Consider the following 22,025-nt stretch of genomic DNA (forward strand, 5'->3'; position numbering starts at 1 on the left):
ATTCTAAGGCGTGGCGTCTTTTTTCGTGTAAATCGTTCTCTCAGTGCTTGCAATCAAGTTGGAAAGGCTGTTAATTGACCAGATTTAGGGAAAATCCCCAAGCTGGAGTAAGTTTCTCCGAAGGAAAGTTTCACATCTACCTCAATGCAGCCGTGGGGCTACAGAGAAACTTGCTCCACCTTGGTGATTTGCCCTAAATTTGGTTCATTAATACCTGTCCACCACTTCGAGATGTTGATCAATTTGCTCTCGGGCTACAGGCGGCTAGCCTACCGGTAAGCTCAGTTGGTAGAGCGACCGCCCTAGATAAGCGGTGGTCCCGGGTTCGAATCCTGGACCAGGACAAATTTTTTCAACTGCGAAGTTTCTCAGAAAACTGTACAGCTTTCCTTTGTAGCGGGGGCATGTCAAATTTCCCTTCGCAGAAATATGAGAACGGCAAAATTTATCAGTATTTGTCGTGTTTGTCCTTATGCGCAGCCACGTCTTCCAGCGTAGATGACATGAACCCGGAGCTGATCTGCCAAGTAGGAGAAGTTGTCTTCTGGTTCGCGCCGGAAAAATTCCGCCGCCTCCTACGCTTCAACATCGGGAAAAACTACGTGAGTATAGAATTGATGGATACGGCTCTAAGTCATCACCCATGGGGTTTATTTTTCTGTCTCATTGTGGCACAACACGGACGATTACGTGGCCGCCGACGTGTACCGCTGCTAGGCTCGTGTACCCGTACGCATCTCCTACGTGGAGGACGCATTTAACAAATTGGCTTGTATGTGTGTATGTGATTTACGCGCTTTTCTGTGTTTTGGTGTTGTTTCAGTGGCTGCAGAACTGATGTTGCCTAACCTAATTTGGCTGTTTTTTCGTGCCTCAGGCGCTGTGAGTATTGCGTAAATGAATAATTAAACAGCTAAATTTACAAACGAAGTCTTTGTAGCTTTGCTGTTTGTAGTCTGACGTGAGGAATAGCACCCGTGTCAATTTCTGTCAAAAGCAAACCTCGGTTATTCAGCTGTGCAAATGGTCTCTGTTGCAACGGCGGATTTTGCGAAAACCGGTGAAACGCACTCAAAGAAGGAGAAACCTCTGCAAAAACATGTGAAGGCGAGCAAGGGTATAGCTTAGGAGTTCCTTCACAGAAGTTGTATACTTTCACAACATTACGAAGGGTCATCCGCAGCGGGGATGGCATCTGCATTTGGACGGAGATTTTCTTTCGGTAAGCCAAATTTTCGCGTCGAGAAAATGCAGCGGGGGAGCTAAATACGCAGAACATTGGGGGTAAAAAACCATCTAAAAACCATATTCGGCCAATTTTTCCACTGCGACATTCAATTCGTGGAAGGTGCGTTGCCTTGGTCAAAGACCACTTCCTTGTGCGCAAGTCTGGGCCGTTATTTTTTTTTTCAACTGCTCTTTCAAATAGCTCAAAAAATTTTGAACTGCTCCCCTGTAATTTATTTGACACATTGCAAGTACTCGATAAAGATTATTATTTGACTGTCACACAGAAAATAAATTTTTACCATCTCTTCCTAAAGACGGTTGAGAAAAGCGTAAAAGATAAGTGCGTCCCCCCGTCGCTGAAGGCGCGTCCAATCGATCGTCAAACTTTCAAAGACCCAAATCGCCAACGAGGAGCAATCCCATGCGACGATTTTTCGCGCACCAAGTAAACGCATCTACGAACGATCTAGATGTATACCGATAGGTGGTTTATTAGATAAAGATGTACGTGCCGTCAGAAGTAATTGGAGCAGCGACGTGTAGCTGCACCAGCGGTAAACGAAAGGAGCAGAACACGCATGCGCGCCTGCCGACGGTGGCTAGCCCATCTATACTTCTCAACCCACCTCTTTTAACGCGGCTTCGAACATTATTCGCAGCATACTGGTCCCAGCGATGGCGCTGATATCAGAGGCGGTATCTGGCAGCGTCGCTCACACACTTTCAGCGCACGCGAGCTGTGGGAAAAGCGTCGCAATCGCAGGGATCTGAAGTGACAATTTTTCTTTCTAATATTTTTAGGGGGGGTCTGCTATCAGCGCCATCACCGAGACCAGTATGCTGCGAGCAACGCTGGAAGCCGCGTTAAAAGCAGAGGGTTGAGAAGTATAAAGGGGCTATCGGCATCGGCAGGTACGCATGCGTGTTCTGCTCCTTTCGTTTACCGCAGGTGCAGCTACACGGCGCTCCTATGCGGTTCGGCCTAGAGTTCCTGTATTTAGCTCCCCTAGGGGAGCTACAGGAACTCTAGTTCGGCCACAGCTCCCGTGCTCCAATTACTTCTGACGGCACCTGTACTTTTATACTGCTTCTTCATGATCGATGCGTGTATTGTCTTATCTAACAGGGTCCTCTTTTACTATTCTCAAGTAACCGTTTTGAGACATTGGAAGATCGGTTTCACGCACGCGCCATGTGTCCAGAGCTTTTTCGTTCCTATCGTGTCAGAGCTTTTCGTTCGAGCAACTGGTCTATGGGGAAAGGCGTTAGTTTCTCGACAGGAAGCCATCGGTCTCACTAAGAAAGCTCCCGCTTTGAAAAGTGGTCGTCACCTTCCTATCTCCAACATTAATGACATATTCTACCGTATCGGCAGTCTCTCACGCTGTCATTCGGAGGTCCTCCATAATAACAATGCCATGGACGTTTTGTGCGAAAGTGCCATTTGCCTCTGTCTGCCGGTTTCACTGGAAATTCGTGAAGCCTGTTTTTTGAAGACTTATTCATGAAGCCTGTTTTGTAAAGCCTCCCCTCTTGCCGGTTTACAACTCGCTTTCACTAAAATTGACGCGCAGCAAAGGGAGGGGTCGACGCGGTCATTCGACGGCCCCACATTGTCTAACGTCACGTTTTGAGGCCTAAGGTCGTCAGCCACGCTCGACACCAGTGTATACAACGTTGGCTGGCACGTCGGAAGGGTCAACTTGAAGGTTAGCTAAGCCAAAACTAGGACATCGCGGCGCTCACGCGTAGCGCTTATTTTAAGCGAGCTTCTGGCGCTTTAAATGTGTCCCATAGATTACAACGCTTCCCAAAGAAACACTGACCCGCCATGTTTTTGTGACAACTAATGTGGTCATAGCTGTCAGCATTCGTTTTGGCAGCATACTTACGGATATAAAAATTCTGCTTCCTAACGTTCTAAGGCCCTATTAGGGAAACCTTTTCGGTTCAAGGTATTTTAAGTGGTGACCTTTCATTTGGGACAGAGAGCCCATACTCCACAGCAATCGGTTGTCTGTTCCTTTAAAAGCCACGTATACTGTTACGAAACGCAAATATTCTCGCCCACACCCATGAGACGTGTCGTTTTGTGTCCATGCCGCGCTACAGGAGGTCTAAAATAGTACTCAAGGTACACTCGCCAATTCCAGGTGGAGCCGGAGAAGCCGCTGATAAACGAAAAGCAGCCCTTCGCGCAACTGGTGTTCGGCTACGGGGACAAAGAAGAAAAAAAGAAGCTCAAATCTCCGCTGGCCGTGGTCTCGTACATACGACGAGGAACGTCGGCCTCGGCTCCCGAGGCGCCTCCACCCCCACCTCCACGAATCCCGTCAACTGACTTCAACACACACATGTAAAAACCTCACATCGCCGGTTGCGCATCTGCCATGCCCTCCGTTCGCACTGAACCGCATAAGCAGAGGCCTACCGGAGGTCCACGCAATAGAGTCGCAACGGGAGTTACCATCGAGAATGCAGGCAGAGTGGAGACAACCTCGGTAGCTGACAAGACCCACGCGACCGAAATGCAATGGGCGTTCCTATCAACAATGCAGGCATAGTGGAGACAACCTCGGTAGTTGACAAGATCCACGCGACCGAAATGCAATGGGAGTACCTATCGACAATGCAGGCATAGTGGAGACAACCTCGGTTGTTGACAAGATTCGCGCGACCGGGCGCGACGCATTTTTTTTTTTCACCAATGTAGGCATAGTTGACAAAACCTTGACAACGACTTCGCTTCGGGCGTACAGCTGACGGGCCGTATCAGGTTGCCGCATTCCTGAAAATTGCGTTAACAGGAGAGAGGTTCCCCACCAACCGTCAAACGGGTGCTGTCTAGAGCACAGAGCCAAACATGATTTTCGAACACTCCCTGGTTGAGCTGATAACTTGTCAGCACACCGTCAGCACTGCTGTTTCGTAGCTGAGGCGAGTGGACTCCAGCAGCGCACGCTGGCATAGGCGGGCAATCTCGTTTCTGAAAGCATAATAGGAAGTCTTGAAAGAGAAACAACGAACAAAATCTACTCGGCCGCTCCAGTGTTGCTCAGCCCCACTTTTGGTTACGTTGCTGTTTTTTTTTGTTTGTTTGTTTGTTTGTACAGCTTAGTACCTCATATACATTGACTGGCAGTAGTGCACCGACATTTTGAGACAACCTCGACGTCGTCCAAAAACTTAAGAAGAGGTATAATTTATTTGTACATACGTATCACGTCGTCCAACATTTTGTAGGCAACTATTTATAATATATGTGTAAATAAACGTTTGAACCGTTGTATGTCTGATTGGTGCTCATTACACGTGTCGTTCGTTCCCTATGAAACGTGATGTATCAGGTTTAGCTGCTTCTTTATAACGCGTCAAAAAACATTCACTCCCTTCCTCCCACCGCCACTAAGCTCTCATAGCACCCCCCTAAAGTGGGAATTTTAGATAAACATTTGGTTTCAAATCGCCGTGATGGCTTTTGTGCAAGGGGAATAAACATGCGAAGGCCAGCGAGCAGCAAGTACGCACTACAAGGCTGACGAGGCAATGGGCGGACTCGAATACTTGCTACTAAACGTTGCATAGCCATATACATAAAAATTCCGTTAATTATAACTTCAATAACTCGAGTTTATAGATAATTGGAACTGTACGATTTCATGCGGCCAAGTCTCCATAGCAGTCTATATATTTAAAAAAATCAGTTATTGCAATCGGAGTAGGTTCTACCATGGATAATTCGAACTGCCCGTTACCAGGAGGGCGCCTTGGCTCCTGACACACAGCCAGAGAAACGTGTTCTGGGCCTACACACAAGGCGTCGTATATCGGGTAAGGTGAAACAGGATAAAACAAGCCTAAATCCCGCGTGGCGGACGTTTTGGATGACGCATTCCTTGCGAACTGTGCCGATGAAGACAGCGTGGTGTGTGTTGTGCGCAGACAGATGAAGGCATCATATCACCTGTGGCTGCTAATGACGACAAGGAGGACAAGGACGAAGCATAGTAGATGGAATTCCGCCCGTTTCTTCTTCAGTTATCAAGAAAGCGAAGATGAGGTTTTCCCCCTACCATCATTTCTGAGAGCAAAAAGTTCTGACTGCCACCTTTAGGAACACAGGGCAGGCCGCATGCTATCACGGCCCACGGGCTCTTTCAAGCATCGAAGGGTTGACATGCCCTACTGCTACGCGATCGCAGTGTACTCCTGTTATTCCTCCGTCTCAATAGGTCAACTTTCCTTAATTCAAACTGACGTCCCATTGCCGTTCGAATTGACGAGCTTTTGCTGTATTTTGGTACGCCAGAAGTTACAACCTTCACAAGCATCAGATCCTCCGCGTTGCAGTAATTTTTTTGCTATCATGACACCTTTAATTTGTCACAAAAGCTCAACTGTATATGCGAGGGCTAATGCACAGTTTCAGAAAAAGGATTCTGCCTGATTCTTCAGCAGTAACTGAAACTACTAATGCCGTGTTAAGAAACTGCGACTCAGTGAGCTCATGTCAAAGTGTACAGCCATAAGGTATAGACTGGACGCATATTGCAACAATCAGCGCGACGCTGAATGGACAAGAATGGACGCTGAATAGAATCTATAAGTATGGTAATAAATAACCACTGGACTACGGCTGCCTTATTAAGAATGACAACGGGTCAGAAGCCGCGTACTCAAGATGCCGGCGAATAATGAACGGCACGGCGTCACCCCCCTCCCCCCCCCCACCATAAAAAGGAGGGGGGATCACCGACATATGCATAGAATACCAAAATGCCGAACTTCAGCGAGATTTCACTTTAAATCATAGCAGCAAAGGAACAACACTCGCCGAAAAAGTCGACAGCGAGAAATCTCGTGAGCTTCGTTCAAAACAACCAAAGCCTTTGCAGTAACCCCCGGAGACGAAAACCCGACATTACTCTACATTTTCTAGGCTTAATTTGCCAGCAGGTGCCCAGCCCACTTCCAACGCCCCTAAGACCGTTTACGGCGATCTCTGCCTACCACCGCGAAGCACCGACATCAGCACCTACATCAGCACCGACACACCCAACCTTCTAACTTCATAAACAGCGCACTCGACCACATAACGGCCGGCATTTCTTTCCTCTGTGACGTCCAGCCTTCAAGAGCACTGTCGCACAATCGAAGCCCTAGAAAAAGCAATTATGGTCCCACCACGCACTATGTCGGGCAGTCGAACTGTATGGAGCCGACTTTCTAATGAGCCAACGACCATGCAACGCCATGACGTCGACGAGCATGTGTAAAAGTAAAACCCAGCCTTAAACCTGCTGGTCGAATTGCGAAGGTGTTAAAAGTCATATTGGCCTCACTTAATTTTAACAACTACATCCTAAACACCCCTTACACATAAGCTTACAAGCGACCAACCGCACACCCACAAACCCATAATGCGAAACAATTCGAAACCACAAAACAGATTAATTCCATAGCGTTAATGACAAGCAACAGATAGCATACGCGATAACACTGCCATTGAGCGCGTCATATATAGGGAAAGTAGGTACGTCCGTTGAAGCCGTCTCCCTTCCGCAGCCGCAGTACAAGGCGCAGTACAAGGCAACTCCACCCTTCACGGATAGCGGAAGTCAAGCACGTAGCTTGAGCTATGGGCTGAGGTTGTCAACAACGCGAGCTGTATCTCCGACGCGGCATGAAAATACACAAAGGTCTCATAAGGCAGTGAAAACGAATGAGCCAGAGAAAGAATGTAAAAACAACATATATTCAGAACACAAAACAAGCGCTAAACAAGACTCGCGACACATTACACGCGAAGACCACTGTACATAAGCTAACAGTTGAGAGGAGACAAACAAACAAACAGGAACATAGCGTATCTCGTTGAACAACTTAAAAAAAAGCGTCTCTCTCCATGGAGGGTCGAACTTATTCCGTCATCCTCGCGGAGGCGTCTCTGCGCGCCCGCACAACGAGGGTTCCGTCCTTGTTCCACACCGAAGACACCGATTCCGGGCTCACGTCCTCTGGTAGCGCAAAGCGTCGGGTGTACTCACGACGCACGTAGTCCCGCTCCACTCCTTCCGACGGTCTTTCCAGGTGGCCGGCGTGGACTTCGACGAAGTTCCCCACAGTCTTGACGGTGATTTCCTCGGGAATGAAGCCGGCCAGGTCGAAGGTGCGGGAAAACTCCGACGGAGCGCTTTGGTCTTCACCGCCAGCTGCAGACGCAACGGCTGTTGTAGGACAAGGGTCGTCGCCTTCGCTCGCCGAGCTTTCGGGTACGACGTCGTCGCCAGTTGCAGCCCGCCGAGAGGAAAGGTGGCCTCCATCCGCTGTCGTCTCTCTCTCGCAGCAAGGAGCCTCACCAAAACACCCCTGCGCCGTCGGTGGCAAGAACTGTTCGGCGAGTACGTGCTCGAAGAATGACGCCGCCAATGGCAAGCTGTTCGCTAGCCAAGGGTTCGCCTCCACAAAATTGAAGACATCAGCGTAATTTGGAGCTACCGGGAAGAGCAGCATGTCTGATCAAGTCGCTTAACTCAAACAAAAATAAGGGGCAAGTTCTTTCCGAAGAAATCCGTAACAGAGGTGATGTACGCAGTCAGATTCGTCGCACAGTGTGAGAACGGCTGTTCAGTCAGCGCGTTTTTATGCGCTTGGAGTTTCAGCGCATTGCAGCAGAACCGACCGTTAGTGAAAGGGGAATCTCGGAGGAGAGCAGCGGAACATTGTGAATCGTCGTGCAATAAACCGGTGAGTAATGCGAGTCGATGACGAGTTTCTTTCGCCGGCGCTCCAGAAACATCTCGAACGCCGTGGAAAGAGGGAAAAAAACTGGTCCGGCTGCTGCAGCTGGCCGTAACCAAGGAGGCTGGCAACAATAAACAAAACAGCTGACAGACCGTGGACACTGCGCGCCATCTGTTCGGAGCTGACGAAATTATCTTCAGCGTTGTTTGCACACAAGCCAGCGGTGTCGCCGAGTGACGCGAGCTCACTTCGGAACGCTGTGGTACGTTCTGGAAGCTTCTGAAAGTGGCGAGCCAATCGGAATCCTTGCGCGTAGCTACGCTCGCCCAATCGTCTCCTCTGATTGGTCAGACGTTCGGGGTCAAAGATTATTCTCGAAAAAGCCCGCGAAGGTATAAATGGTCGCCGACGCAGTTCTGCAGGAACGTCTCGCCGCGGTCAGCTGAAAATACGCGAAATATTACGTGCTTTCGCATGATGAGCGTCGTAGTCGCGATGGATGGTAGTACCTGTACCGCCCCGTCTCCTAAGCTCCAGTCGGTCACCGGATCCGCTCTCGCACCGACGCGTTGCACCAATGAACCCCACTCGTCGGAACCCGGGAGAAGATGGAGGACTTTATTTTGAGCCTGGTGTCGTAAAATGATGAAGAGGAGACCTCACAAATAGCAAACGAGGCGCATGACCGCTGGAAGATGCAATGTAAGTTGTGCTAATTCCTTTTTTTTAAAATTGCACATCACTTTACAAAGGGGCAGTTGTTCATCTTTTGCCTGAAAAATTTACCCTGTAAACAATCAGCAATTTCGTAGTTAAACCGAAACCGAAGGTGAAACGATTTTTACGAAATTTCGATGTCGACGAGGATATTAGTTGTTTTCCCCTTTATTGTTGCTTGAGAATATATGCTACCAGTATGTTGCCAGTGTGTCCCAGGAACCATCCGCGCAGGGGGTGTACTTGGTATATGAGGTTTTATTAAGTTTTCTGGCAACTGCATCCATCATTAGATTAAATAGCGGGGGTTATAATAGTGTTGACTCTTGTGGGCTGTCTTTATTTTGGTGCTTTTTTATGGCTGTGCAATCCACGCATAGTGCCTAGAGTGCGATCTGTGGAGAACTTTATAAAGTAATTAATCGTACGTTCACCACATGGAGATTTTTCTTCTGTCCCCTAAAGGATGCCGTTCTACACCAATATAGCCTTATTTTTAGCTGCGCTGGAGTGCTCATCACGTCGTCTTTGAGCTGTTGGGGCGCGCTTTGGGTGGCAATATGTTCTCTAAAGCAAGTCATTTCTAATGGCAACCACTTTTTATCGTGCCGTTTTAGGGTGGTGCATTTAATAACTGGCCTTGAGATAAGGAAAGAGAGATGGGTGGTCTTATATTTTCAACCTTTTATTTTTCGAGGTTTCGGCGGTTTCGGGATCATCGGAACTGAGCTGTTGATTTCTTCCACTCCTGCGCTAATGGCAAGCTTTCCCAGCCCCTATCATCACCTGTAGTAGATAGTCACAACCTGATTTTCTTAGATCTCGAAAAATTGAGTTTCTAATGTGGTCTGGTCGCGGAGCTGAGCTTCAGCAGAGGCTTCAGTAAGCTCTTTTCTGTAGAGTGGTTGGTTTCGGAAATACGTATTGCTTGCCTTGTCCTTATAGTGTTTCTAAGCTGTTTCTGTTTTTGGCATACTTATCGACATTTGTGCGCTCATCTGGCAGGTCCTCTACCCGTTTTCGTCTGCCAAGACGTCTAGACGCTTTCCCAGATTTGTTTCCCGAGTTTCCCGGTCGTATCAGGTAGTGGTGAGGATTGCCATTTAGTTTTTGTGCATAAACTGCACGGGTTGTTTCTTGTAATTCAGAAACGTATGTCGGTGATTTCCACATTAATGTTTGCTATTCATTTTTTTTTTAGCTTTTGCTTGGGTTTCTAGCTCGTGGTTAATCCCAGCAGTTTCTAACCGGTGCAGATGATGAGAGTCTGTCTTTGAGTGATGGTCGGAAGTTGGTGCACTCTTGAAGCGCAACTCTACGTCTTTTAATATGCTCGCATTCTATTCCACTAGAGTTGAGGTCTGTAACGTCTGGGCCCTCTTTCGAAATCTCAATAAGTGACGCGGGCCTTTCTGATTCTATCCTTAAATTTACGTACCGCGACTTACGTGCGCATGATCGTTTGACTACTGATGAGGCGTTCGGCATTCGTATGCATTGGCATTGAAGCAAACCCTTTACCAGTGTTAGGTACGGACCTGGACTTGTGTGCTTCTGTACGGAGCTTCCCTGTTTAGTTTTTTAAGGATTGTTAAGCTATGTCAAGTTTTCCCGATGGATCAGAGATTCTAGCGCATTGCCTCTGTAATTCCACTTCACGTCCCCACTGTGTATATATACATGCAATTCAAGTAATTTAAATCCCCTGCCACCAGATGTGTAGTGCGTGTGTCGTGCTGGTCTTCGATATTATCGGAAAACTGGATCCTCTCAGCTTTGTAAAACTGCTTACGTTGGTGACGTGTATTTCCTGTTCGTCCTGTGGCTTGCTCCGGAATATGGTCGCAACCTCTATGCTAAGAAATGCGCGTCTGCGAGACACAGGGTTTGGCAAAACTAAGTGCTCTTGGATGAGAGTTCACTAGTGGCTACCGAATGTTAACTTTTAGTGTATGTGCTTGGGCAACATGAATGTAATATACTATACTGTAGCCAGAACGAAGGTCCCTGAGGAATCGTGCGAACGCTAATTTTACCGTCTAACGCAATAATGTCGAACATATACGCGCTTCATCTTTCACATTGCTCTTTAGTTCACTTGCTGGAGCGTTTCACTAATGTCTATTAACCCCTAAAGATTCAGTATTTCTCCTTCAGTAATGCATGCACCACTCCATTAAACATACTAGTCAGTGGGAAGTGGAAAAGTCATTGCATTTAGTGCGCAGCTTTTAACAAGGTGCACGGTTTAACGTTCAGCCCCTCGCTGCAGTGGCACAGTTTTGGCCCTTGGAATTTGTGGATGTCGCATGGGGTAAAGTAGGTTGGTTACTTCTCCCCATGTAATACCAAAACCGGCGACGAGAGACACAAATCAGCCTTTGTCTTCTCGTTTCGCCCAGCTAGCAAGCTTGCTCCCACCCCGCGACTGCGTGCACCTGTACCGCCCCAGCCGCGGCGGGCCGTGGCTCAACGGAACAAAGGAAGCCACAAGTGTTTTAGCTCATTGACATTTATTACTGAATAATAAACATCCAAAGAGCATGCAGGCTAGCTGGTTAACGGTGAGGATCTACAGGTTTTCCCGCTCAATTTCATTTCATTTCATTTATTTACTCTCAATGCACAAGGCGTTACAGAGAGGAGTGGTGAAAAAACAAAACAACAATATGTACAAACAAATGGAGCATGTTTAAAAAGGGTATGCGTTCATGGTACTCTTGAAGTTGGCAGGGTCAGTGATGGATGCGATGGAAGCGGGAAGGTGATTCCAGTCTGAGCTTGTTGTGGGCACGAATGAATTAAAATGAAGGTTTGTACGGCTGCTTGGAATTCCAACTTTGAAGTGGTGATCGCTGCGGGATGAAATGTAGGATGGCGGCAAAAAAAGTGAGTTACTCAGTGAGGGTATGGTATGGTACAACTTGTGGAAGAGGCACAGGCGCGAGATTTTGCGGCGAAGTGATAGGCTAGGTAGATTTAAGGTTGACTTCATATGAGTTACGCTTGCTGTACGGGAATAGTTGGACAAAATGAAGCGAGCGGCGCGATTTTGAATTGCTTCGAGGCTACTGATATGAACGTTTACGCGTGGATCCCATACAGATGATGAATATTCGAGCTTAGGTCGCACTAATGTTTTATAGAGAAGAATTAAGTTTCAGTTTCATCGGGGCAAGGGAGAAGTTACGGCGTAAATAACCAAGAGTTCGGTTAGCACTGTTTATAATAACGTCAATGTGAGTCTGCCAGGAAAGGTTGTCAGAAATTGTAACGCCAAGGTACTTGTAAGTGCTAACTTTAGTAAGGGGGGAATTATTAAGTACGTAGTTAGTAGAAATATTACATGTTCGACGTGAAACTCTCATTATCTTGCATTTAGTAACATTAAGGTTCATTAGCCAAGTATCGCACCAGGATGAAACATTGTCTAAGTCACACTGAAGGGCAAGGTGGTCAGAAGGGGTTTTAATTTCGCGGTAAATAACACAATCATCGGCGAAAAGCTTTATGGAAGAAGAGATGTTATGTGGCAAGTCGTTAATGTAAATTAGGAAGAGTAGTGGGCCAAGAACAGATCCAATCGCCATACAATTTAATCCAAGCGCCAGCCAATTCAATCCAAGTGCCATCTAATTTAATCCAAACGTCATCGAATTTAATCCAGGTGCCAGCGAATTTATTCCAAGAGCCAACGAATTTAATCCAAGTGCCAACCAATTTAATTCAGCTGTCGGAACGTTGTTCAGGGGTGTTTTGTGCGGAATTAGGCACAGCTTTGCGGGCTTTGATGCGCGTGGTGAGATGAAAACGTGGTGTTCCTTGATACCTTACGTGCAAAATATTATATGCGCGCAGCTTAAAGGGGTCCTGAAATACCTTCCGCCAATGCGTGGATGTACATGTAACCAAATAAAGCAATGTATTAGCAATCTCCTCCCGCAAGAATTTTGTTGAAACGATGAGTATTAGCTGAGAAATCGTAAATCAAAAACCGCGCATTATCGTCGCGCCGCGTTTCCTCCTCCTTTCAACTTACTCTCCGCTGTTGACGGCGAGCGAGCCTTCCCTCCCATGATGCTGCGCTCCTCGGCGGTGACGTACTTCCGCTATTGCGCTGCTCACACAGCCGTCTGCTACGGGCAAGCTTTGTTGACACCATGAATTCCGCACTCCGCTCAAGGCTGGAAAAGCGAACGAAAAATCTGGCCCCATGTGTGCGGCGGCCTGGCCTTGCCCTTTCGCGGTGTACGTTGCTGCAGAACTTTGCTATCGGCGGCACGCAACTTTTTATCGGCGGCGAACTCGCAGCCGCACGGGGAGGATCCTGCGCTCGCTCCCTTGGATGCATAGAGCACTGTTTATCCAAAAAGCGCCGTATCGGATGTGGCCCCGCTGGTGCCGGGCCTTATTTTGTGGCGGTGGTAATTCCTGCCGGCGGCATGTGAAAAAGACATTTTGAACCGATACAGAACCCGTGCACAAAACGCCAGTTCAGCTTGGGGCGACGCGTGGTGGAGAGCGGCACGTTGGCAAAACATGCTCCGCCACGGCTCTGAGCTTCCTCGCGCTGGAGCGAGCACCATTTCTTTGACAATATCAAACATCGGTTGCCCTGGCAACAAGGCACAAACCGCTCTAGAAGTCAGTTACGGTTGCGTGATCCCGGTTCAGCTTGGGGCCCCACCTCGCGGCATATGGGCACTGCAGGCATATTACTCACTCCCATTTAGAAGTGCGAGATGCGTTTGGCATTACAGGAGGCGATGGTGTGTGTGTTCTGGACGCCTTTGTTTCGCGATGAAATGCGTTGTGCTTCTGCGGGTGGATAGTGCTTCCCATGGTCTGGATTATCTTTCTCAAGCGGCGTACGACTCAACCTCGCATGGGGTATGTGCAGTGTGCGTGGCTAAAAGCCATCTCGGCTTGTGCGCCGGAGTTAAGTGACTAGCTGTTCGTCCCCGCAAACCGCGTGCGAGGTGAGTGCCGAATTTACGAGGGGCAGGAGGAGGCAACCCATCGTCTGTCAATCGCGGTTCGGACTTGCAACGCATGTTGTGACGTTGTGTTCGTTCGAAACGCATCTCTGGATTGTTTGGAAGTTGAATAAAATGTATGCGTCAAACCCGGGCATTCGGCTCAGGGCGTTCTCTGCGATTGCAAGAAAGAAGTGCCACGGGGCTTCAACGCTTTCTTTATGGAACGTACTCAAGTAAGAGAATATTCATGTCGTGTTATGGCCCTGTTGCATTTAATACAAACGGTTAAACGTTTGTTTACACTTGTTTCGTTTGTCGTAAAATGTCCAAGCACTCCGGCACTCCGCTGGCAGATCAGCCGGCGAGCCGACGCTGAGCAGACGACTCATCTCTTTGCCGGAAGTGCGTGAAAAAGCCGCCCAATAGCAGGATGTCTAGCTCATGACGAACATCTGGGAATCGATGATGTAGACATGTGAAGATGGCGGCGTCCAAAAACACGAAGGAAAGGGTGAGAAAAAAGCGACCAATTTTGCAACAAAAGTGTGAGCTTTCCGCTGTGCGTAAAAGAGTAATACTTGGCACAGATGATGTTGACGACCCAATCTAACGATTGCGCTAGTCAATTTAGTGTGCTCAAAACGCCTTTCAGGGCCCCTTTAATGGACATTCACTAGCACCCGCAGACCAGGAGAGCGGTCTTGTTTGATCCGCTGGTGGCGTGTGTTGATGACCTGGGAGATCGTCAGAAGTATCGTCTGCTCGCGTATTGTTACCCCAGCAAATTTGCCAGCGTATTTTTACGTGAGCAGACGTCACTTCTGTCGCCAGCAGGCGATATTTCTGACGATCTCGCAGACGATATTATAATTACGAAATAATACTTAACGCTGCAGAAAAGCAAACAATTATTGGAAATCAGAATGCAAAGGACATTTAAGTATCTTTATCAAAGGAGCTTCTGAAGGCATTGTTACGCGAAGAGCAGAAGGTACCTCTGACGTGTATTTTCGACGGCGCTCTCGGAGACGATCAGCTGACAGCAACGGTCTGCGCGTGTTAGTTGCGTGCATATGATTAAGCTGAATTAACAGATTAGCATTAAGCTGCGCACATATGATGTTTTGCACGAGGGGCATCAAGGAACACCACGTTTTCATCACACCACGCGCATCAAAGCCCGCAAAGCTGTGCCTAATTCCGCACAAAACACCCCTGAAAAACCTTCCGACAGCTGGATTAAATTGGTTGGCACTTGGATTAAATTCGTTGGCTCTTGGATTAAATTCGCTGGCACCTGGATTAAATTCGATGGCGTTTGGGTTAAATTAGATGGCACTTGGATTAAATTGGCTGGCGCTTGGATTAAATTGTATGGCGATTGGATTAAATTGAGCGGGAAAACCTGTAGTTCCTCGCCGGGGCAATTTAAGGTTCGACTCACCGCGACAAGTCATCTCCGGGGCGCCCCAGCGCGCTCGCGTTTGCCTCGCTCGGACGCGATTGCAGCCATTGTCGGCCTCCTTTTTGCATGATCCTCGAAGGAAGGAGGTCGCCAGGCGCGTCCTGTCCCCTCGCTTCCCGAGCTGCAACGTCCAACAGCTTGCATCCCGAGCGCTCTCCCCGGCCACAAGACACTCCTTCGGCGAGGTGGTAGATCCCCCTCGCCGACGTCAAGCCAAGTAAGTTCTCGCGAGGAGTAAGCAGTGCGGCCAAGCCGAACGAATGGGAACGCGCTAAGGTCGCGTTCCCGCAAATTCCAGCCGTCGATTGACGCGGACCAGTGTTTTTTAAAGACGATAGTCTTTTTTGGGCTACTCAAACCCAGAAATTTTGGCCTGTCTGTATGTCTGTCTGTCCGTCTGCAACTCGATTCAGCCACCCGACCAAAGTAAAATCAGAGTCCGTCAACGGACTCTGGTAAAATGCTTACTGCGCAATAGTCTTATATACTCACAGCCAAATGTAAACGTCTAATCCTGGTTTATACGTTCATACTTGTCAACTTTGTTGAACAAGAACAAGACATTACGCAAATATAAGACAGGTAATTAGTACACAAGGGATATTTACACTGTTCCTTTAATAAAAAAAATCATGGATGCTTGGTTTTTCGATAAAAAATGGTATTCTACATCTACTGAAGAAAAACGCCGCCTCCTGGCGGCATGTGAAAAATCACGCGGCAACCGCAACGAAAGGTTCCACTAGGTAGGTTCCGCGTTCTGCTTGGAACGCACGTGGAGCACGGACACGCGGTTCTATAAACCTTGTAGTCGGCCGCCTCGATTCACGCGCGTCTCCACCGTACTGCAGCGCTGGCATCGAGGAACCCGGCCTGTAGCAGTGGAACGCGGTAAATTCAAATCGCCTTGCGCAAACCTTTAGTGTGTTTACCTTGGGATGAGCGCGACGGTACAGGAACAGCATGAAAGGTGAGCGGGAAAGCAAAGGGGGGCATTTCCTTGGCAAATGTCTACAAAGACTATCGTCTTTTGACGACATTTGCAATGAAAGGAGCAGATATGCGGCCATTTTTTTTTATCACGTCGTTCTAGCTTACTTAGCGTCGATATTGCCATCACTGTGATGACCTCCTCTCAAGTTTTTGAGTCATCCTTCAGATAGATATCTCGGTTCTATACTCATCATCCTTCCCTTGACAGTGTCACGTGCCATTCAACTTCCCCGAAATTATCAGGTTACGCAATACTCTTGAATATTATATCGGAAGATTAGACGAGACGAACAAGCTCGTAGTATTTGGCAAAAGTTGTGAAGTTGTACGGAGGAACTACCTGTTTTTTTTATTATTATTTTGCTTTCCCTTCATATTACGCTAGCCGGTGAGGTCATGTCCACAGATTGACCATCATGTTGATTGGCTTCGTAACAGTTACGCATTCCTAGATGTAAAACTGCGCGTACAGACGCCACAGCGAAAAGACGACGCAGGACGAGCGCAGACCCTCTTTTTTTCGCTGTCCCGTCGTCCGTATGCGCAGTTTTACGTCTAAGTATGAAGAACTCCCAACAACATGCGTTACGCATTCCCCTCTACAGGCCGTAGAAATGATGATGATGGTGAATGATGATTGATAGTGGTATCCCCTTTGTAGCGGGGTGATGACGTGCCATCTTACCAAGAAAACTAGTGTACTTATGTTTTATAAGCTCCGTTTAACACTGGCGCTGCTCCTAGGGCAGGCACAAAATATTTACTTTTTCTCTTACAAGGGGTAGTTGTCCTAGGCAATATTCCACTCTCTGCTTTTCATCAATTAGCAATCTAATCTTCTTTTCGTTGCCTCGACTGCCCTGAAGTTAACTCCCTCTGTGCTACCCTTAACTCCTAGGGCTTCGGGAAGACGAATATTTCCCCCATGTAGATTTGGACGAATACAATCCCATTTCGAAACTATGTGCCGCAAAGTTTGTTTTGTTTTACGCAGACCACGCATACCCCCCATCATTTTGTGCATACTTTCCCAACAAAACTTTCAGTTCCCAGGCAACCTGCTCCATCCTCAAAAAGCAAAGCACTGCCCTTGAAATTGAAATTTCCTTTCTGATGTCCGATTTATCGGCCCTGTACATCTCCAACGACGTTTTAGCTTCCTTTTTTTTTCTCGCCATTAATTTGTATTTGTCTTCCTTGGCTCTTTTTTTGGTTACCTTGGCTGTCTGATTCTACACTGTTTTTTTTTCTTATTTCATCGTTAGCCTTGTAGTCTTCTTTAGCCACGTTTTTAGTGTAACTAAAAACTTTAGCTGCCCACCTACGTTGATCCATTGCTCTCAACCTCCCCTCAAAACACATTTTACTCTGAGCTTCTCGAACTTCAAACTACGCCCAGCCCTATCTCCCTGCACTGCTTCGTTAGTTCTTTGCCCGTGCGCTCCTAAGGCCAAACGGCCTACCGTTATCTGGTTCCTTCAAGGCCTGCTAGAGCGTCTGATCTTAAGCAGAGTACTGCATTCGCAAATGTGAGACCTAGAACCATTACTCCTTTCCACATCCGTTATACCCCCATAGAGCTATTATAGCTGCGTTTCGATTTCCGTTGCTCTTGTTGCTCCTCGTGAGTTCTTAAGTATTTGTTCCCTTCGTTTATCCACACTACCAAATAATTATAGTGCTTGACTCTGAATAATTCGCCATTCTGGATTGACACTGTGTTGGTGCTAGTGTCATTATTCTCGACTTTTCACTGCTAAAGTTTAACCCGAGGTTTGTGGCTTCCTGACCACTAATACTTATGAGCCCTTGCATATCGGGATGGTTATCAGCCAAAAGAACAATGTCGTCTGCATATAACGCTCCCGGAATACGCTTTTGTACAACTTCGCCTTGCAACATGAGTTAGGTTGAACTCTAATTGACTTTCTTCTAGTTTCTTTTCCAACCCTGCCACGTAAGCATAAACAGTGTTGGGCTCAAAGGGCATCCCTGTTTCAGTCCTCGATGGGTGTTAACCTGCTGTGCGCATTTGTGGCCTTCCCATGTCAGTTGCACTCTGTTATCTTTATCGATTGCTATTATTAACTCATCTAATACCTGGAGCTTCAGTGGAGGTTCTGCAGCAGTTCTCTGTTTACGTCGTCTTATGCCCCTTTAATGTCCAAGAACGTAATCCATAATATTCTATTCTGAGCTTTCGCAATTTCAATGCACTGTTATCACGAATAAATTATCATCCAAGCGCCTATGTTGTCTAAATCCATTCTGCAGTTACCCAAGGATTTCGTTTTCTTCCATCCATGCTTGAATTTGATTTTATCGCCTGCAATACGAATCTATAGACCACTGACCTTACTGTAAGTGGTCTGTAGGAATCAATACTGGTTTTGTTGCCTCTGCCTGTATTAAATTCATCCTACGTTTTCCAGGCAATCCTCCGGTATTTGATTGGTATCACCTTATTTATTGCCCTCATAACCGAAGCCTTACTTTTTGGTCCAGGTTTATCAGTTGCATTGGTATTGCCTCCGGGCCCACTGCTGTTTTGAGGGAAACCTTTTGCTCCGCTTTTTTCCTATCAAGGTTGCTCAAACTTATTTCCCTTTCAGCAGTCTTCTGTGGCGCTGATGTTATCGGTGCAGGCTTCCACACCTCTATTTCCCTAAACTTCTCACTAATCACTCGATGAATATACGCCAACGCCTGCTATCCTAAATGTTCCCCTCCTCATAAATCAGGAATTTCTAATGGATATCGTTTTTTGAGCTGAGCGATTTTACAAGGTTCCAAAACTTCTTAAATTCGCTTTTATCCTTCTTCCGTATTTCTTCACAGAAAACACTGGCGCAAGCCCGCCACATGGTGGTCGACTCAAACGACCTTTACGATTACTACGTGCTATGTCTCAAACGCGTATTCAGGTCTGAGTAATATAATTCTCAAACTGGCACCTGCAATACCAGAGAAAATATTTTTTTTTATTTCCGGTGCATTCGTAGTCCAGCGCCCGTAATCACGTTTACGATCCTCCCGTTTGCTCCGTTCACTCATTGGTCACCGGTCGCTTCTTCACAGAACGCAAGTGCACAAAAACTGCGAATCGCATGCAAACTCCGACAACAAATAAACAAGAAGAACTCAAGGAAAATTCAGACCGTTATTCTTTGCACAACAGTGGCATCGGGCCCAGCAATCGAGAGCGCAGTAGGCACGGCAGTGGCCAACGTTTACAGACACTGTAAACGTTCGAAACAGCAGCGCTTCTGGTCGCCATTGACCACTGCTGGTGAACCAGTGCTGGCTACTTCGGCTGCTCGCCAGTGAGAGGACCCCCGTCCGCTTGCCCCTTGGCGACAGCATCGTTTCCGCTGGGCCCTTCGCTTTCAGCAGCCTTTGCGGACGCCCCGTCGTCCTTGCCACCATCTCCCCTGGTGGGGCTTCGGACCGCGGAGTCTGCGGTCGATGGCAGAGGCGCCGTCGAGGTCGGTGTCCCTGAGGTTTGCGTTGTTGGCGGCGCATCCTTTGGCATTGCCCCGTCGAGATTCTCTGAAAGCGACAAGAGTGGAGACGTAGTCTTAGCTCCATCGCAAATGGTTTGTTCCAGCCCTCGAGGAGGGGCATCAGAACTTGGCAGCTTTACAGGTTTAACGCGGCAGAAATATCCGCAGCTCCTGTCGCCACCTGATCTGCGGTATCGGCAGAGACAGCCGAATGCTTCTTTTCAGGGGAAGACAGTGCGGCAGCGGCGCTCACTGCGGGCACACTCTGGGCGGGCTTGGACTGAAGGAGCACGATTTCGCACTCGTCATCGGCATCTCGGCAAGGAAATTTTATCTGCAGATAAACTTTCCTTGTCGGGACTGTGATGTCAAGTACATGGACTTGACAATACCACAACAATGGAAATGATTCTATCGGCCACGGTACCTCCGCCTTTACTTGTGATTCGATACTGCCGCGCACTCAAGCACACGTCGAGTATTACGTACACCAGCGTGTGCACAATGCGGCCAATCGAATATGGCGGCATATTGCTTCGAGCGTTGGAGTGAGGGAAACGAAATGAGGCACACAGCAAAGTTCATGCCCCTTTGGACACCTCAATATTTTATTTTTGTGTTGCTGGAAATAATTTTGAGGCCGTTCTTAAATGTTTTTGTTCCTGTCTTTTTATTTCCGCGTGTTTGATGTAATACTCCGCACAATTTAGTTACACTTGATCACAACAATTATAATTACACTGAGTGCTCAAGGCTTTTAGTGGGTGTATTATTTCAGAAAAGCGACACACGTTAACGTCAAGAGGCTTCTCGCGACGTGGGGCATGCTATCATTCGGATGCACCCCACGTGGGACCCATTCTTTTCCGCACTTTCAAGAGATGGAGTAACAGTATCGCTGTTATAGGCGAAAATGCTACATAAAATGCCATCAAGTTCCGACGTTAAGTCTGCAGTGGCTGATGATTTGAAATGTTCGCCTTTTCAGTGCTTCGTACAGCGTCGCTAAATTAATTTCAGCATCGTAATCAGTATCCCGATCAGGACATAATCTGCGCCGTCTCACTGGCCCTAACTCTGTCGTTATCTCGTTTAGCAATTCTCGGGGTATTCCAGAAGAAGCTGTTCTCGTGCTATTTAGCAGAGGACCACCTATCCTTCATCACAATAGCCTTTTTACCGAATTCGCGCCAGATAGTAGCCGAAGATATTCATGTTCTTTTCTAAACATGTTACCGAGATTATTAAGCTTTACGTGCATAACTGCTCCCTGCGTAACGCGCTAACTTTAAAAGCGCAGTGCCTACTGACCCAGATGCCGGAACACGAAGAAGATTCATGTTGGTGTTCAAGCTGCCATACCCACTAAGGCAATCCCGGTGTTCAGCTTCACCATGCACTCAAGTGACCAGTGCATGCTCGAAACAAAGCATATTGGGCGAATGACAGCAATGTTCTACAATTTTACTCGAAAATAGGATCTGCGCTGCAGCGCTGCGCATTGCAGAACGCCCAGCTTGCATTGCGTGATGCCATAGCGCGGAACGTACTTCTGAGTCACGGCGCATGCTCGGCATGGCCATTCGCCAGAATTTCATTGTCGGTGGCAGAGATTGGTCAATCCAGTGCTCTGTGGTCAAACATTTTCTTAGAGTGCAATTTCGCCTTGGTGTTCCACTTCCGACTAAATTGAGGGTTATGTAGTTGTGCATATTTTGATGCATCGTTTGTGGAGATCTTTTTGTGCTTAAAACACTGTGGATAGAGATTTGAAAGTTGTTTTCCGTGCCCGCTACGTGCTTTATGTCGCTACTTAATTTGACGCACTGGCTGTAAGAACGTTATCGCTGAAATCTAATTACCTGCACAACACGAAAGCGCAGAATGAAGTTCGGAATGTTCTTTTGTACAGAAATTCCGGAGACCTTCATTTTCTCTTTATTTTTAAGTTGATGTCAACAATCAGGTAAGAAAATTGGGTAAATGTGTTAAAATTTCAGGGCTATTTCGTTTTCGACGTTAATTATTTTACCCAGCGCACACGATACGCAGATCCCTGTGCAGCTTTATTTATTCGGCGTCATTTTACTTTTCCGACAACAATGTGACCACAATTCAACTCTATATATATTTTTAAGGGAAATATTTAACCGTGTCGAGCGTCACCATAAGATTAGATGATACGCCTATGGCTGCTTGGAAAAATTGTTCATTGCATGTGCGTACGCCGTGTGTATCACTCTGGCCAGATTCCGCAATTTGGTTTTCAGGAATGGCATATAGCGAATCAGCTACTGGCGGTGCGACCCCCGTTTCTTTAAGAGGGACTGCATGCCGCTTCTGGCAATAATAAAAGCACAAACCTGCTTATTCGCACTGTCTCTACTTCCACTA

The 22,025-nt window shown here is 47.4% G+C and overlaps 3 protein-coding genes across 5 annotated transcripts in view; 1 reads left to right on the plus strand and 2 right to left on the minus strand.

Annotated features, from left to right (window-relative positions):
* Nucleotides 1–4,519, plus strand: part of LOC144169720 (sodium-coupled monocarboxylate transporter 1-like) — a 96,225-nt gene extending 91,706 nt beyond the window's left edge. For all 3 annotated transcript variants that reach the window (XM_077699035.1, XM_077699036.1, XM_077699034.1), the window contains 2 exons: nucleotides 481–602; nucleotides 3,384–4,519. In XM_077699035.1, coding sequence (XP_077555161.1) covers nucleotides 481–602; nucleotides 3,384–3,590 — 329 coding nt within the window. In that variant the 3' untranslated portion in view covers nucleotides 3,591–4,519. The remainder of the gene's footprint in view (nucleotides 1–480; nucleotides 603–3,383) is intronic.
* A 2,445-nt stretch (nucleotides 4,520–6,964) lies between these two features.
* Nucleotides 6,965–8,015, minus strand: LOC144169721 (uncharacterized). The gene has a single exon (XM_077699037.1). The coding sequence runs from the start codon at nucleotides 7,741–7,743 to the stop codon at nucleotides 7,150–7,152; it is 594 nt and encodes a 197-aa protein (XP_077555163.1). The 5' UTR covers nucleotides 7,744–8,015; the 3' UTR covers nucleotides 6,965–7,149.
* An 11,094-nt stretch (nucleotides 8,016–19,109) lies between these two features.
* LOC144169718 (sodium-coupled monocarboxylate transporter 1-like) overlaps nucleotides 19,110–22,025 on the minus strand; it is a 57,728-nt gene continuing 54,812 nt past the window's right edge. Inside the window, exon 16 of the mRNA XM_077699032.1 lies at nucleotides 19,110–19,677. Within this exon, the coding sequence (XP_077555158.1) occupies nucleotides 19,433–19,677 (245 nt within the window). The 3' untranslated portion in view covers nucleotides 19,110–19,432. The remainder of the gene's footprint in view (nucleotides 19,678–22,025) is intronic.

Source organism: Haemaphysalis longicornis, unplaced genomic scaffold, assembly GCF_048455015.1.
Source record: "Haemaphysalis longicornis isolate Haplotype H1 unplaced genomic scaffold, Haemaphysalis longicornis Haplotype H1 scaffold_2, whole genome shotgun sequence".
NCBI lineage: Eukaryota > Metazoa > Arthropoda > Arachnida > Ixodida > Ixodidae > Haemaphysalis > Haemaphysalis longicornis.

Bases quoted from the DNA above. Each gene is read 5' to 3' on its own strand.
- LOC144169721 (XM_077699037.1), bottom strand. From the start codon at position 7,743: ATGCTGCTCTTCCCGGTAGCTCCAAATTACGCTGATGTCTTCAATTTT.